Source organism: Salvelinus fontinalis, chromosome 15 (genome assembly GCF_029448725.1).
Source record: "Salvelinus fontinalis isolate EN_2023a chromosome 15, ASM2944872v1, whole genome shotgun sequence".
Classification (NCBI taxonomy): domain Eukaryota; kingdom Metazoa; phylum Chordata; class Actinopteri; order Salmoniformes; family Salmonidae; genus Salvelinus; species Salvelinus fontinalis.
In genome coordinates, this window is record NC_074679.1 from 29141310 (window position 1) to 29159631 (window position 18322).

An 18322-nucleotide genomic window follows, 5' to 3' on the forward strand; every position below is an offset into this window, starting at 1 on the left:
TCATCTCTCCCAGAAGGCCAGCAGTTCCTTACAGCCCAGAGCCTGTGGCACCCCCACACCCCTCTCCTCCACACACACAGTTCTACAACCACCAGGGCTATCTCTGGCCTCTCCCATGCTCAGACTTTTAGCTGTGCTGTCAATGCCAATTGGGAGAGCACAATGTAAACACCTGCAAGTTTTTAAAAAATGTTTTAGTCTGTGCTGGTGAGGGCTGCCTGGAAGGTGAGCCCTGTACCAGTCAGTTTTTCTTGTTTCACGACCTCCTCGCATGGGAGACAATGGTATCCATTGACATGCTCTGGCGTTGTTACGTTGTACATGTATAAAGCTGTCACCCCCTATTATAAGGAGGGAGTGAGATGCTCTGTTGGGAGGCAGGGAGAGTGGGGCACAGAGGGTCATAGAGGTTCCCAAACATTTTTTCCACATTATGTTTACAGGATAAAGAACATATTTCACATAAAACAGGGGATTTAGCTACATTTATGTGCTGTTTTAATACTGACTTCTGATCCTGATATTTGCAAACATTTTAGGGACAGTTCGTTGCAATTAACCCTTTCAAATGAAAGATGACACACTAGCCCGAGCCAGAGAAACATGACAATGTTCTCTTACAGGTCTGTGTGCTTCCCAGAGGAATCAGTCACAATAGCGAGCCAGTCTGGTCATGATATGCCTATATGTTTTGATTGGGATGTTGTCTTCTACACTATTTGGAGGGGTGTGTGTGACTTCACAAGGAGAACTCTCTTTTGCTATGTCGGTCTGGATGTGTGGTGAATCTAAGAGTCTGTGTCCTGATCAAGGTTAAAACCCACTCCACCACACACCTCCTGTTCCAGATAGGCTTCAGGCTCGCAGCCTTCACTTATGTCCTTGTAGTCTTCAAGCTGATCCTGTTGATAACGTCCAAGTCTCTATCTGGTGGTAAACAAGGTCAATAATGGCAACCAAAAGAATCATGTTCTATACTCGATCATTCCTTGCATAAACATTTGGTAAGTTTATTTTCCTTTGAACAGGGCTTTTTGGTTCACTTTGATGCAATCTGGGTAATTTTTTATTTTCTGTTAATACCTAATTCATGGTACTTAACTCACAATTTGAAATGCGGACAAAAAATGGCCGTAGAACACTGTTGTATTTTAAGCAAAGGGAATGAGTCTTGTTGCTAAGAACCTTTCTGGGGCCGTGATGGACCGTTTCCTCCGTAGGCCCATTAATCTCTATCACTCATTTATTGGAGCAGAGCTTGCAATAAAGTAACATTTATGTCCCTCTCTTGAAAATCGAAGTTTACTAATGTCAATGACAGATGTAGAACTATAGAGCATGGCAGCAGTTGTGACATCATGCTCTGTGAACAGACCTAAATCGGTTTGCCCTAAGGGAGCTTATTTCATATTTCTAGTGTGGGAAAAACTTCTGGGGGGGAGAGAAGGAAGAGTCAGAGGAACCTTTTGTTACACCTCAATCTTCATCCTTTTCATGTATGCACTATCTGTCCGTCCTTACACACTCCCTCTTGTGGTCCTCCTCCCGCCATTCATGCGTATCCTCCTCTAAGCGATTTCCACAAACTCATCAATATTGACCCGTTTGCCCTGAGCTTATGAGCGAGCGGCTGTCTCCTAGAGATCCATACATTAGTCTGTCCTTATTATTCACAGCTGATCAAATGAACCCACTAGACTTGGGACACTGATGTTCTCTGCCAGAACTGATCACGGAAAATGGCCATTGCTGTCCAGGAAAAATATAATTCAATTTATCATGCGCTGAGTGCTAGGGAATTTCAAGTTAATTTCCTGGTTGCTACTGTATCTCTCCCACAAATCTTTTTTTATTGAAGCCCATTGAGATTGATAATACTCACTCCAAAAAGCATTACGTAGCCGACTGCTCTTCTAGTCCATTGGGAGAAACAACCCCGTTCCGCTAGCGGAACCCCTCGCCAATGAAATTGCAGGGCCCCAAATTCAATCAACAGAAATCTCATTCAAATTTCTCAAAAATACAAGTATTAGACACCATTTTAAAGATACAATTCTCGTTAATCTAACCAGTGTCCGATTTCAAAAAGGCTTTTCGGCAAAGGCAGAACATATCATTGTTAGGTCAGCAACTAGTCACAGAAAGCATACAGCGATTTTTCCAACCAAAGAGTCACAAAAAGCAGAAATCGAGAGAAAATGAATCATTAACCTTTGATATTCTTCATCAGATGACACTCCCGGGACAACATGTTACACAATACATGTATGTTATGTTCGATAAAGTTCATATTTATATCCAAAAACCTCAGTTTACATTTGGCTTTGCCTCCAAAACATCCTGTGAATTTGCATGGAGCCACATCAATTTACAGAAATACTCATAATAAACAGTGATTAAAAGATACAAGTGTTATTCACAGAATTAAAGATATACTTCTCCACCAGAGTCTCTGGGTTCGCGCCCAGGCTCTGTCGCAGCCGGCCGCGACCGGGAGGTCCGTGGGGCGACGCACAATTGGGCTAGCGTCGTCCGGGTTAGGGTGGGTTTGGCCGGTAGGGATATCCTTGTCTCATCGCGCTCCAGCGACTCCTATGGCGGGCCGGGCGCAGTGCACGCTAACCAAGGGGGACAGGTACACTGTGTTTCCTCCGACACATTGGTGCGGCTGGCTTCCGGGTTGGAGGCGCGCTGTGTTAAAGAAGCAGTGCGGCTAGGTTGGGTTGTGCTTCGGAGGACGCATGGCTTTCGACCTTCGTCTCTCCCGAGCCCGTACGGGAGTTGTAGCGATGAGACAAGATTGTAATTACTAGCGATTGGATACCACAAATTTGGGGAGAAAAGGGGATAAAATGTATTTAAAAAAGAAAAGAAAAAAAGATATACTTCTCCTTAATGCAACCGCTGTGAAAGATTTCAAAAAAACTTTACGGAAAAAGCAAACCATGCAATAATCTTGAGTACGGTGCTCAGACAACAAATCAAGCCAAACATATCCGCCATGTTGGAGTCAACAAGTCAGAAATAGCATTATAAATATTCACTTACCTCTGATCTTCATCAGAATGCACTCCCAGGAATCCCAGTTCCACAATAAATGTTTGATTTGTTCGATAAAGTTCATATTTATGTCCAAATGCCTCCATTTTGTTCGCGTTTAGCCTAGTATTCCAAATTCATGATGCACGATCACTAGGAGCAGACAAAGTCAAAGTTCCATTACAGTCCGTAGAAACATGTCAAACGAAGCATAGAATCAATCTTTAGGATGTTTTTAACAAATCTTCAATAATGTTCCAACCGGAGAATTCCTTTGTCTTCAGAAATGCAATGAAACTCGAGCTAACTCTCACGTGAACGTGCATGGTCAGCTCATGGCCCACTGGGAGAGACCTTACTCAATCCCCTCTCATTCGCTCCCACTTCACAGTAGAAGCATCAAACAAGGTTCTAAAGACGGTTGACATCTAGTGGAAGCCTCAGGAAGTGCAATATGACCCCATAGACACATTTGATAGCCCAAGAGTTGAAAAACTACAAACCTCAGATTTCCCACTTCCTGGTTGGATTTTTTTCTCAGGTTTTTGCCTGCTGTATGTTCTGTTATACTCAGACATCATTCAAACAGTTTTAGAAACTTCAGAGTGTTTTCTATCCAAATCTACTAATACTATCCATATATTTGCAACTGGGACTGAGTAGCAGGCAGTTTGCTCTGGGCACGCTTTTCATCCAAATGTGAAAATGCTGCCCCCTAGCTCAAACAGGTTAATTCAGGGACTCCTGACTGAGGCGATTAAGTGACTGCCTACTTGACGCAACCAGTTTGATACCTATTGCAGTGATTGAACAATTCCTGTGGGGTTATTTGGAATACTGAGTCGGAGAGATTTTATTGATTTATATTGTATCTTCAACCCACCGATTGGGTGTTTACTAGTACTGAACGACTTAACCTACACCCCCCCCCCAACACCATTTTTAATAATAAATTGGTTATTAAACAACTGATTGACCAACGTCTGTTCAATTACTTGCATTCCATTTACTTCAGCTTTTTTTGTGAGCCCAATATGCCATTTTTCTAGCGAGAAATCAAATAATTCACGAGCAAGTAAGTCAAGAACTATATGGGAAAGGGGGATACCTAGTCAGTTGTCCAACAATGTATTCAACTGAAATCTGTCATCCGCATTTAACCCAACCCCTCTGAATCAGCGCTGCGGGGGGCTGACTTAATCGGATGCTGAGCTGAAGGGAGTTGTAGTTTTCATTAAGTAGATATTCTACCTACACTGAACAAAAATTTAAAGTGTTGGTGTCATAAGCTGAAATAAATGATCAGATGTTCCATATGCATAAAAAGGTTATTTATCTCAAATTTGGTTACATCCCTGTTAGTGAGCATTTCTCCTTTGCTATTATAATCCATCCACCTGACAGGTGTGGCATATCATGAAGCTGATTAAACAGCATGGTCATTACACAGGTGAACCTTGTGCTATGGACAAAAGGCAACTTTAAAATGTACAGTTTTGACACAACACAATGTTACAAATGTCTCAAGTTGAGGGAGTGTGCAATTGGAATGGTGACTGCAGGAATGTCCACCAGAGCTGTTGCCAGAGAATTTAATGTTAATTTCTCTGGACGGTATGTCCAACAAGACCCAACCACAGACCACGTGTTGCCATGCCAGCCCAGGACCTCCACATCCGGCTTCTTCACCTGCAGGATGGTTTGTGGGGATAAATAATTCTAACTGGCTGGGCCTGGCTCCCCAGTGGGTGGGCCTATGCCCACCATGGCTGCACCACTGCCCAGTCATGTGAAATCCATAGTGGGGCCTCATGATTTTCTTTAAATTTACTGATTTCCTTATGAACTGTGACTCAGTTACATTTTTTAAATAGTTGTAAGTTGCGTTTTTATATTTTTGTTCTGTATAGTTTATCGAAGAAACATGATAATTAAGTTTTACACCTATGTTAGGTTAAATACACACAGACGACATAGGCCACTGCATGATAGAGGAATGCAGACAACCCAATGACAAGCGCGAGTGACAGTTTGTGAAAGTATGCATTATCATCTTTAAAGAACTAGTAAATTGATTGTCAGACAGCGCTGCAGCAGAGTGTATTCTGGCCCCTTTTTCCAAATTTTGTTACGTTACAGCCTTATTCTAAAATTGATTGTTTTCCCTTGTTTGTTTCCAATGATTCCACATGCTTTATTTCATAGTTTTAATGTATTCACTATTATTCTACAATGTAAAAAATAAAGCAAACCTTGGAATGAGTATTTGTCAACTTTTGACTGGTACTGTATAAATTAGCAAAAATGTCAACCTGTTTGTCATTATGGGGAGGATTTTTTTGTTTTGTTATTAATCCATTTTGGAATAAGGGTGTAATGTGGAAAGAGTCAAAGGGTCTAAATACTTTCCGAATGCACTGTACGTGGGCAGGCTATTCTAGCTAAATAGGATGACTAAAGACCGTTCAGTATGGGGAGAACAGAGAACGTTAGATGATTTGCTGTTATTGCCTGAGATGAGATGACTTTACAGTTCTTTATTTGATAAAGTAATTCAATAAAACCAAGTAATACACACAACTGAAATATTTATTTAATGGTATTTTTTTATGTGGACCTGACAGACAAAGGAATATTTTGAACGTTCACTATTTTAGGCTGGCATTTTCATTAAAACACAAATTTTAATGTAATTTCATAATGTGTTTTCATGTTTAAAATTTTTATTTTTTATGACTACCTCAAAGCCAAGAGAATGAGTAAGGCTGCAGCTCTCGTCAATATTGTATGAGCACAGAACATAAAGTATTACATCACTTCAGGGAAGATCATTCTACGGTGGTCCTCCCCCCCAGTCCTAGCCATCTGTAGCATGATCTTGGGAGTGCTAAGTTTTCTTCTGGATTTTATCTATATCTCTGACAGAGATGCTCAGATCTCTAGAGCATGTTATCACCCCAGCCATCTGGAGTTGGCATGAGAGGAGGCTGGGAGCAGCAGGCCTTCAGTAATGAAGCCTCAGATGAGAGAGTAGCTCAGCAGTAGCGTCCTCCATTCTTTCTCTCCCAGGCTTTCAGAGAGTCACTAGAGCATAGGCTCAGCAGCTGTCATCTTCGCCATGGAGATCATATCCTCTACTTCTCAGTGATCTCAAACCTACAGTGAAGAGGAATGAGTAGTGGACTCGAAGCAGTGCGGATAGCCTGGTGGGGTGCCTCCACACTCCTAGTTAGGAGGGAGAAGGACACTGCCCTATGTACTCCAGGGAGGTTCAGGAGCCTGGCACTACGTAGCTTCATTGGCTCCCTTAATCTCATGAAAGCTCAACATTCTGCCCTTGGAATGGTTCTCTATGCAGGATTGTGGGTATTTTCTGTGATGTCTGTCACAGACATGGCCTGTACTCCTGTCCCTGGGGGGGGGGCTCCAAAAGACATCAGACGCCATTTTCTGATTTTAGTGTTTAGCATAACGTCAGCGGCTTCGCACTGACTTCTGTGGTCACTGGAGCAAGATCATGCTCCAGCCATGACGTGAGTAGCTGCACGGGACAGACCTGTCCTTTCCGGCAGTGGTGGAAAAAGTACTCAATTGTCATACTTGAGTAAAGGTAAAAATACCTTTTTAACAGAAAATGACTCGAGTGAAAGTCACCCAGTAAAGTACTACATGACAAAAAATCTAAAAGTATTTGGTTTGAAATGGACCATCAAAAGTAAATGGAATTGCTAAAATGTACTTAAGTATCAAAACTAAAAGTATAAACCATTTAAAATGTTGTATATTAAGCAAACCAGATGGCACCATTTTTTTTTATTGACGGATAGCCAGGGGAACACTCCAACACTCAGACATAATTTACAAACGAAGCATGTGTGTTTAGTGAGTCTGCCAGATCAAAGGCAGTAGGGATGACCAGGGATGTTCTCTTGATAAGTGTGTGAATTGGACCATTTTCCTGTCAAAATGTAGCGAGTACTTTTGGGTGTCAGGGAAAATGTATGGAGTAAAAAGTACATTATTTTCTTTGGGAATCTAGTGAAGTAAAAGTTGGCAGAAAATGGTAAAGTACAGACCCCCAAAAATTACTTAAGTAGTACTTTTACTTAAGTACTTTACGCTACTGGTTTCCAGTGTATGGTGTGAAGTCCTGTGTATGTGAGGTGGGGGCAGGCTGTTGACAGGACCTCTCTGTTGTGGATTTAGGAGATTAGAAACTGCGCCTCAGTGGTGCACAGCCAAATCCCCTCTGCCTGCTCTCCACCCCATACCAAGAGGAGACGGGTTGGAGGGCGAGCCCTGGAAGCAGTGTGTCCTCTCTAGCTACCTCCGTCTCAGTCCTGACTAAATTGTCCCTGTGTGCTTCAACTACTCCTTTAGTGTTGTGTGCCCTGTCTCTTTGATGGTTTGTTGCAGTATAGTGTATATACAGTGCCTATATATCCTTATGTCACAGGGGAATTTTACAATGTTATTCAACCCTTTTTAAGTCACTGGTAAGGACTGGAATTGGGCACGGCAATTGTTCGAGGAGGACGCTCAGGGACTCACCACAGAGTGGGGGGGTAATGTAAGATAATGAGGTCTTGAGGGGAAGGCGGTTATAAAATGTGGTTGTTCCACCTCGCTATCTTAAAATAAACACACTAACTTTAAGTCACTCTGGATAAGAGCGTCTGCTAAATTACTCAAATGTAATTGTAAATAAGAGGAACACCCAGGCTTGTGTGTGCGTGCCATCCGTTAATCTCCCATGGGCAGATTCTGCGTGTAGACTGAATGGGATGCATGAGATAACGAGCTGCATTAGATATGTTTTCTGGGGTTTTCATCACTGGTTATTTGGACGTATCAGGTTTGGGCGAAGGCAGTGCTTAAACTGCTCCAGTGCGTCGATTGGAGGAGGGGGGCTGTGTTTCCTATTGCGAGGGTGAATACTTCGTTTTGCCAGAGCTTTCAATTTCTAACCCGTATGAACACAGAAGTTAATCACGCATCTGACCCAAATGATGCTAGATTTCACTTCTGGATTAACAGAGATTATTTTTCCCTGCTCTGCATAAAGGTTCTCAGACAATACAATATAGACCTACTGTATGTATGAGATTCTAGTTAATCCCTAATATAATGGAAAGGAGTGTCACCTTTACATACCTGATGATATAATATACAGTAAACCATTGCCTGGTTAGTGTTACTGACACAAAGTTAGTTCATAATCTTGAACCAAACTTGGATAAAGGCATGGAATTTCGTATCGATTGGTACAGCACAGGTTTGTCTTTCTTAGATTTTGTTTTTTGTATTTTTTTGTAGGCATTTACAAGAGCAGGACCAAGGTTAGGCTAATGAGTCATCTATCCATGACTTTTCCTAAAATTATTTAACATCCTGCCCTGTACTGCGACTAACGGGCTCTGCCGAGCACTAACGCTTCGATCACACCGACTGCGTCATTGCATTTTGGTACACCAGAATTACATTAATTTCCAATTAAACTCTTCATTTGAGATTATTGTAGACTACAGGAATGGAGGACCGAGCACTCCCCCATTCTCATCGACTGGGCTGTAGTGGAGCAGGTTGAGAGTTTCAAGTTCCTTGGCGTCCGCATCACCATCAAACTAACATGCTCCAAAAACACCAGGACAGCCGTGAAGAGGGCACGACAAAACCTATTGCCCCTCAGGAGACTGAAAAGATTTGGCATGGGTCCTCAGATCCTCAAAAGGTTCTACTACAGCTGCACCATCGAGAGCATCCTGACAGGTTGGCAACTGCTCGGCCTCCGACCGCAAGGTAATACAGAGGGTAGTGCATACGTCCCAGTACATCACCGGGGCCAAGCTTCCTGCCATACAGGACCTCTATACCAGGCAGTATCAGAGGAAGGCCCTAGAAATTGTCAGACTCCAGCCACCCTAGTCATAGACTGTTCTCTTTGCGTTGCCCCCCCTCTGGAACGCTGCTGCTACTCTCTGTTAGCTACTCTCTGTTATTATCTATGCATAGTCACTTTAATAACTCTACCTACATGTACATATTACCTCAATTAACTTGACAATGGTGCCCCCGCACACTGACTCTGTACTAGCACCCCCTGTATATAGCACTGCTTTTTTTGTTGTTGCTATTTTCTTAAAATTGAATTGTTGGTTAAGGGCTTGTAAGTAAGCATTTCACTGTAAGGTTTACACCTGTTGTATTCGGTGCATGTGACAAATAAAATGTGATTTGCCTTGCAGCATTGTTTTGCAGTGCGTTCAGTGTGGTGCATATGTTTGATTTGTCGAACGTATGCGTCAAACTGTATGCGTAGACGGCTTGACAGAAATGGTAGCAGAAGGTGAATTTTGAACTTTTGTTGCGTACATATTCAGACGATGCTGCGTTCTATTTTGCGCAAGAACGCTGCCGGTGTGATCCAAGCATAAGACCTGTCCTCTTCCCTACACTGCCAGACCATGCTAGTGTTCAGCAGCGTTTAAATTTTCACATCTCTCTGTGTTAAACTTTATTGTTCACCTGTCTGACTGACCCACTGTGTGCTGTTAAGGTGTCTTTATTTTGATCCCATACTGAACACAAATGACTCAGATGAACCAGCTGCTTGAACTAGCTCTGCTAGCTAAATGTATTTTATTGACACATCTCCAGTTACTGAAAAAGTGGGTGATAGTGGGTGATAATGAGTGATAACGGTCTAACGCTCCCTTTTAAAGACATCTAGCCCCCATAATGCTTTCAACCCACTCAATGCCTTCCAATGTGCTCCTTATCACATGCGCTACCTGTGTACACGCAGATATAGAAGACGGGCAGTGTTCTTGTCTAGTGCAGAATGCTTGACCAGTCCGGTACCTGGGGGAAAGTCCTCCTTCTGTGTAAGGCCAATGCCGTACACCCATTTTACTGTACTAATAGATTTAGTAAAGTGTAACGAAACGGTCATTCCATACCATGTAGGCCTATTTATTTGCATGTTATTTTTGCATTTAGCAAGTATTGCTGTTAGTCTGCTAAATGCCTATCGTTAATTATAGGAAAGAAAGAGCATGCTCGGCCTTGCTGTATTAGACAGTTGTGGACTCAGTCTGACTTTAGTTTTTTGCTGATTTGTGTGTATCAAAATAGCCCTTCACTATCTATCAGTGAGCCGTTTCTTCAGTTCAGAAATGCATGGCCCCTCTGCTGGAGACGAGCCTACTGAAGTACACACACACACACACACACACAAGCAGGCATACAGTTGCATACAAACATAATGGGGACTCAGACATGCTGACAAAAGGGTCTTAGAAAAGGGTACGGTCTAAAGCACACACACCCGGAGATTTAGATAATCAGAATACACACCCGTACATACGGTCTCTCTCCCCCACATTGACCCCTCCCTCCCTCACACCACAGTGGATCCATTCAGCTTAGATCACAATAGAGGCTCCTTGTGATTTGGACACATCCTGTAGCCCAGTAGAAGAGTGACCGTTGTGCCCCAAAGCCTGTCACTTCTTCTGGAGAGGGTGAGTGTGTGTGCTTGGGTGTCCGTCCTCTGGGTATATGTGCTGACCCACACAACTCCCCCACACAACACCAGTATTGACCTACAGTACACTACTGACCACAGCAGCCAGACCTATCCTATAACTCTATGCCTGTTGAGGCAGAACTAGTTCTGTATCTCTGCAGGAAGGAAACACCCCCTGCTGCATCATTTTACATTGTTTAGCAAGAGTGTTACCAAAAACATACAAAACAAAAAGACAGTGGTTATGGCTATAGTGGTAGTACAGTAGCTTTCCTTGTTTATGTTTCCTTGTTGACCTCTAACCCTGACCTCTCCCGTGTCTTCCCAGCTGGACCTGAGCCAGCCCCTGGAGGAGCAAGGTCCCCTAGACGTCATCATCCACAAGCTGACCGACCTGATCCTGGAGGCTGACCAGAACGACACCCAGTCAGTCCTGCTGGTGCAGAGAGTGCAGGTGAGGGAGGGAGGGAGGGCCTGAGTTACAACAGCCAACAGTCTATGATTTCACAACACCACAGACAGATTTCACCACTACAACACGTCTGGTAATTAAAGTGGTTTTGCTAATTAGAGGGGGAAGTGGTCATGTATTTCTGTATCTCACAGGAACAGCCTGTGTTGTGAATGTTGTGCACTCATTTTGTGTCTCATCTTAGTGGGAACAGTTTGAAATGAATGCGTTTTGAAGTGTGAGGTGTGTGTGGTGATGGTTGCTGTGTGTTTGTTCTTGTGTGGATCGATCTGGCAGTGCTTTAAAAGGTGTTAGATGCGGTCTTCATCCATGCCACCCTTTTCTCGCCCTCCCCCTCCTCCTCTGTCTCTGGATGACTCAGAGGGCTCTGCTGTTGTCGTGTGCAGAGTCACGCAGTCACGCCATCCTCACTGCCAGGGACTGAGACTACGCTGCTGTTGACTGCTTATTTGGAAAGGAAAGATGGGGATGTTCAAAAGGGACAGATAATCAACAGAACAATGCTTCTCAGATTTGTTTATATATTAATCTTAATGTCACATCAGCACGCAATGTTCAGTTCCTTTCTTTTATGCCATTTTAAAAGTGGGGATCAATCAATCAAATTTATTACATTTTATTTAAATGTTTTATTTTACATCAGCTGATGTCACAAAGTGATATATACAGAAACCCAGCCTAAAATCCCAAACAGCAAGCAATGCAGATATAGAAGCAGGGTGGCTAGGAAAAACTCCCTAGAAAGGCAGGAACCTAGGAAGAAAACTAGAGAGGAACCAGGCTCTGAGGGGTGGCCAGTCCTCTTCTTCAAGCCTGTTGTACCTGTCAGTAGAGCCAGTCAAGGACCCCACCTCTTGAAATGATATCGATCTTGGTTGCAGATGACTAGGATGGTTGAAAGGGAGGGTTGCTTCACAACTGTTGATTTGATCTCCACTCCCTCCTGTAGGTATTTTATGACTCAGAATATCCCCATCTTGCTGTGTGAAGGCATAGTAATTATTGCTATCAGAGACGCTACGCAGCAATATAACAAGCAGTTGGCGGGCAGGTTTTCTTTCAGGGAGATTAGAATTCAACTTTGACCCTGCCAGTGAACGTCACATATAGCCTTGCATTTAGTCAGTCCGTCATTCAGTGGCATGGAAATAAACAGCATTAAATCAGAACTGTCACTGCATCCTGTAGTTTAGGGAATGAGGACTTCATTGTGGAAACGTAGCCCGATAGTTTGCATACCTTCTTTTGACTATAACTGAATTAGATGTTCTCTAACTGTGCAAGGCTTTGTTTACATCTTAAAGGGCATCAACCATATCCTGTGGATTTAGGTGAATGTGGTATTCTTTTCCTTAGAAGACTTGTAGGGGGAAATACCACAACTGCCTTCTATTACAAAACAGGCAAACACAGCTAGTGCTTGTTGATTGTGAAGAATATCATCAAAAAACACTTGGACTTGCGTGGCCTTCAAGTATAGGCCTATGAATTGGGTTATACATAATATGTTGGCCTGTTTCATTTGCAAATGTACAGTTAACTGCCAAAATAAAGGAAACACCAACATAGTGTTTTAAAAGGGTGTTGGGGCACCACGAGTCCGAACAGCTTCATTGCACCTTGGCATAGAGTCTGGAACTCTATTGGATGGATGCGACACCATTTTTCCACCAGAAAATGTTCTGTTGGTGGTGGAAAACACTGTCTTAGGCGCCACTCCAGAATCTCCCTTAAGAATTCAATTGGGTTGAGATCTGGTGGCTGGATGTCAATGGCATATGTTTTACATGGTTTTCATGCTCATCAAATCATTCAGTGACCGCTTGTACACTGTGGATGGGGGCATTTTCATCCTGGAAGAGACCACTCCTATCAGGATAGAAATGCTTTACCATAGGTTGAAAGTGATCGCTCAGAATGGCTGTGTATTTATTGGTGTTTACCTTGCCCTCTGGCGCCTACACCAACGAGTGCTCTCGTACTCCCTTAAGACCTTCGCTTGAAAAACTTTTAAAAAGCGGCAATAGTACCGTTTGTCCATTTTGAGACACCATAGTGTACAGTATACACTTCCTCATAATCAAAATTGATCTAAAATGACTCAAGAAATCTGTCATTTAATTTTGACTCTTTTTGCTGATGAGATCTTAGTCGTGCAATTTTACATCTAGCTGAGATGTTTGGTGAGGTATTTCAGTGAAAAAATGTGCGTGTAAACGAGCAGTCTCTCGTTGAATGACAACAGACTTTTATGAAGAATCCTTACTGTTGACCAAGCACAAATGAAGTGGCATAGACTTCGGCTACCGATTTTGGCTTGCCTTGAAGAAGAAAAATGTGTACCCGAATGTCGTCATATATGGACAAAGTCTTCGGAGCTGTTTCAGCTGGGAAGCATGTGGTCGCCTTAATGGGTTGAGAGGACCTAAACCATGCCAGGAAATGCACCCCACACCATAAGAGCCGCCAGAACCCTCATTTACGAAAGTGTTTCCTTTTATTATGGCAGCTACCTGTAGGTTTATGTCTTTCTCCATTATTACCTAGCACACTCTGCCACACTCAAATCCCCATGGAGGAATCCACTGTCTGTCCCACCCTTTTTTCTCTCACACACATTTGTAGGACATTTTTTATATATTTTATTTTAGCAAATTGATGGCCAAAATTCAGAGGAGTTGTCAGTTCTTTTAAACCACTGGAAGATTGGTTTGGCTTTAGTTTTTGATGGCAACATGTTTGTCTTATGTAACCACACTACTGTTTTGATCAGCGCTGGCAGGAGTCATACTCTCCACAGATGGATGTTCAGTCTCAAGGAAAATAGATTGTGTAGGCAGTCATTTTTGTGTGTGTGCATGTATGTTTGTTAGGCTACATTAGACCTCTTTGCCTTTGTCTAAAAATGTATTTACGGAAAAATGAGATTTCACTGTCGGGGGGGGGGGGGGGGGGGTGTTGACTCTTTTGCATAATGTTTAGGCCAAAGCATCTGCCAGTGTTGAAGAGTAGCTAAAAGACTGACATGATGACAGGCTGGCAGGAAGAAGGACTGTGCAGAGGTGTGAAAGTGGAGAGAGTGGGAGATGGAGGAGGGAGATGGCTTGGAGAGGAGGATGGAGTGTAGAGATGAGGAGGATAGAGAGATGGGGGTGTGGTTATATAAATCAGGAAACCTCACGCTGACCTAACAGCCTGCCATGCAGGGCACAGTGATAACACACCACAACACAGTGGACATGATGGAATGAGCAGGGTACCAAATTGGAAATGCACATGAGCCCTGTCCTACTGTGAGGTATAAGTGTTGCACAGGGTCCAGACTGCCTACATTAGCTGTGATGTGTGCTCCCTCGTAATCTCCCGTGTGTGTGTGGCGCCTCCTTTCAGGACTACATTGAGGCCCACCCTGAGACCATCGTGCTGGATCCCCTCCCAGCCATCAGGACCCTGCTGGACCGCTGCAAGTCCTACCAGCTCATCCACAGGATAGAGGACTGCATGCAAGGTAGCCACACACGCAACACTGGCACTGCCTCGCACTGGTATGATTTAACTCCCAATATCCCCAGTGCCACTGCCAGTCCTAGACCGCAAAAGATCCCATAGGAGTGTCTGTGGGAATTTTTGAGTGAGTTATCTGTTGTGTCAAGGATTGGTTGTGATAACAAATCGTTTTGATTTAGTTTCTGAGACAGTGACCAGGGGATGGTGATGTGACGTATTTCAGCAGTGGATCGTGTCACCCTGTAGTTCAATAATATCATGTTGTGCTTCCTACCAGGTGCTTTATGCAGGCACTAGAGGAGCATAACTCTCACTACGACAGCACCATCCCTCCTCTCTCCCCTCTGTGAACCCCTAGTGAACCTGGCTCCTGCCTCTACCAGAGTGTGTATTGGTTCCAGTGATGGACTAAAGCTGTATTAGCTAGAGGAGGCTGTCATCCAGCAGGCCAGCAGCACCTAGATCTTCTGTCACAGGAACCATATGGTCTCCAGTGGGCTGGCTGTGTAGCCTGTCTGGGTCCAGAGACTGGAGCAGAGCAGTGGAATGATGGCACATTAACAACAGAGCTTTTCTCTACTGTAAACACACATGTGACTCATCTGCTGTTCATTTACTGAGAACATGGCATGGGACATAAACCTGGAGCCATTACACTTCTGTACTCGCACGCACCAGGTGGAGTGCGTGCAGGTGGAGAGAGAGACGGAGACTGAAAGAGCGTGTGTGCATGTGTGCCCTCTTGAGTACACATTTTTTGTGTGTGACGTGTACTGTACACGTGTGTAGTTGTGCAGTGCTTGTGGGTGGCATGTTCAGCTACATGGAATATTTCAGTCTAACCCTGGGTCAGAGGAATAGATCAGAGATGTCTCCGAATGTAAAGTGGCGTCAGTTGCTTAAAATAGAACACCGAAAATTGCAGATTTTTTCTCCCAAATAGACATGTTGGTGGTTATGTAACAAGGTCTGTAAGCTGTCTGAATTTAGGAAAGCCTCTGTGTGTCCTATGGGTTCACACGACTATGTGGTGGGGGGCTTACTCATCGGACGTGGTTGGATAAGGGGCCTGCTATAATGATGTGATGCATCTGCTATTGAGTGACTGAAGTGGTGAACCTTTTGAATACTCCTGATGCTGTACTTTTCACCCAGAAGATTCTGGAAGGTTGGACTGGGATGTTGAAATATAAACCGTCAAATCGCATTACAACATGACAAGAAGAAAACTGTTTGATCGTGAATTAAAGTGTTTCTGTAGTCAATAGTGCTGAGCGATTAACCGAAATGTAGGTTATTCTTTAGTTTTTTTACTAATTGACCGTCGGTTAAGTTATTAGAATTCCATTTAGCTCGATGTGCAGTTTATTTAGAGAGAAATCAGATCAAGTCTGAACTGTGCAATGTAGGGAATTGTAGTTTCCAACAGGCCAATATTCTACATAGTTTAGTGCATAAAAGTGGTAATTAACTACAATGACCATAATCCTTTGCGCGCGGCTGCTTTAACTTGTCCGCTCTGTGAGGAGCAGTCACTGAGAGAAGAGTGAACACTTGATCGAGAGGGATGGAAAGCAGTTGCTTCGCGAGCCCGAAAATATATGAGCTAAGTGATTGATAGTTGGTATTCAGCAGTCATAAAAGTATGCCTTATTTATTTCGAAGAACTACTAAAATTGTGATTCAGACAGCATAGGCAGCAGCGCTATAGAGATGAAATGACAGTCATCAAATAAAACACATTTTTGATTAAAGTAATGTGAATAAATTATGCCGTAATGGTCAGTCATTACCACCATGGGACTTTTATTAATTGTTTTATTCAGTGTTACAACATTTAACCCACATAATGCACAATGCAATTAATGTAAAACATTTTTTTACAGAAAACCGTGATTTATTTATTTTATTATCGAGCCGAAACCAAAGTGACCTGAAATGACTCAGCGCTAGTCGTCAACAACCATGGCTGGTGCTGGTGGGAGCATGGAGGGGAGGGTTGTTGTTGTAGCAAAGATTCTCTATTATATTGACAAGATAGTTGTGACCGCTCTAACAATGGAAATTAAATACATGTCGAAGGTGGAGGCAAGATCAGGTGGGACCATTCTAGCCAATGAGAGGGCAGATGCGCGTGTGAACAACAGGCACAACGCCGATGTACAGTTGGTGCGTCTATTTATCAATGCATTCGTAACAACCGAACCATTACGGAACTTCTGTTTGACCAAATAAGCCTCATGTAGCAAATTAGGAATTACATTTTTTGTTCACCAAATTTGACACTCATGGACCTCTACAAAAAAATTCCTCACTTCGTGATCTTATTTTGGTGGACAGATTTTGTCTGGCGTGAAACCTCTTCTCCTCTTCCTGTTTGGTTGTAATGAGAGTGGAAAGTCCAAAGTGCACCCTCTGGCACGGCCACTTCCTCCTCCTTATCAGTGGAGACCATGTAGCCCCAGTGCAGTGCTGGCTGCCCAGTACCAGAGGCTGCGGAGAGCCTGCCATGGTCAGAGGGCTGCCTGAGTGGCTGAGAATAGTACTCAATGGGAGGAAACACTAGAGCTTTGTGCTTGTTTGTGTGTAAGCTGATACATGTTAAACTTCTATAACTGTACCTGGAGATCAGTAGACAGCCCTGTGAAATGTTTGCCTAACTACACAGGGGTTAGTCCTCCTGGTTCCATTAGTCTCCTCTACACCACATGACTCATTGTTCCGCTCATCAGCTTTCCAGAGTGTTGTCGAAGTCTGTTTTGGCAGGGCGGTTGTTTACTTTAGGTGGTGGAATCCACTCTTTTCCGTTTAGAAGTCAGCATTGCTGCCTCGATATTTCACTTGGTGTTTGTAAAGATGGCAACAGTCGTCAGGCTGTACAGCGTGAAGGATCTCATTCAGGGTGCTCTTCGTCTTGGTATTTCTTTTCCACTTCAAAAGAAAGGGACTGTGACTAGGACACCCTTAAATGAACAGATGTTTTTGTGGAATCAAACTGAACCAGACTCTTGAGGTATTTGTTTAACCAGACTATGGTAGTGCTTTGTTATGTGGGGAGTATTTGGTGTCCACATAAATCCTATGTTTCTGTGGTTCAAATGCGACCAACAATAACAAGTGTCCTGCTGATGCAAGAAGTCAATATTTATACAAAGGCTCATCAGATGAAAGAAAAAGAGCTGTGGAGGGACTGCTGAGGACCGCACAGACACATCCAGGCCCAGCCCATCCCCAGCACAGATTAGTCAGCATGGGTTGAATAAAAACCACTAAGATTGATTACCTTGCTTACATAAAGACTGCCTTCAAAGCAGTTCACTGTTCCTTTATGGACCTGTTCTGTTTGATTGATCTGATTAAGTTAATCAAGACGTCAGCGGAGGTGCTCTACGACGCCGTGTTGAAGATGTTGTTCTCTCACAAAGATTAATGGATCATTTTATTTTTTACTGTAAACTCCTTACAGCGGGATATGGAGAATTATGGGTTTACTTGCAGGGCACACAGAGTTTGGAGTTCAATTTGAAATAGTGAAAACATCCCTGGTTTGGCTCTGAGCAAGGGAATAGAAGAGGAGCTGGTAATACTAGGAATGTAGCCTTAAATAGCAACATTTAGATTTCAATCTACTGTTAACACTGGACTTGTACCAGTATAGGCCTACTTGGTAATCCTTTGATAATGCTGATAATAACTTTTGCAAAGAAAATGTGAAGGTCAGTTTCACCTGTGGCTGCTTGCCTTTATAGAAAGAGTTCACCAGTGTCCGGTATGAG

General features: G+C 43.3%; 1 protein-coding gene across 2 annotated transcripts in view; it reads left to right on the plus strand.

The window, feature by feature from the left end:
* The window catches only part of itpk1b (inositol-tetrakisphosphate 1-kinase b), a 40899-nt gene that overhangs the window by 11627 nt on the left and 10950 nt on the right, over positions 1–18322 (plus strand). For both annotated transcript variants that reach the window (XM_055863274.1, XM_055863275.1), the window contains exons 4-5: positions 10896–11021; positions 14430–14547. In XM_055863274.1, coding sequence (XP_055719249.1) covers positions 10896–11021; positions 14430–14547 — 244 coding nt within the window. The remainder of the gene's footprint in view (positions 1–10895; positions 11022–14429; positions 14548–18322) is intronic.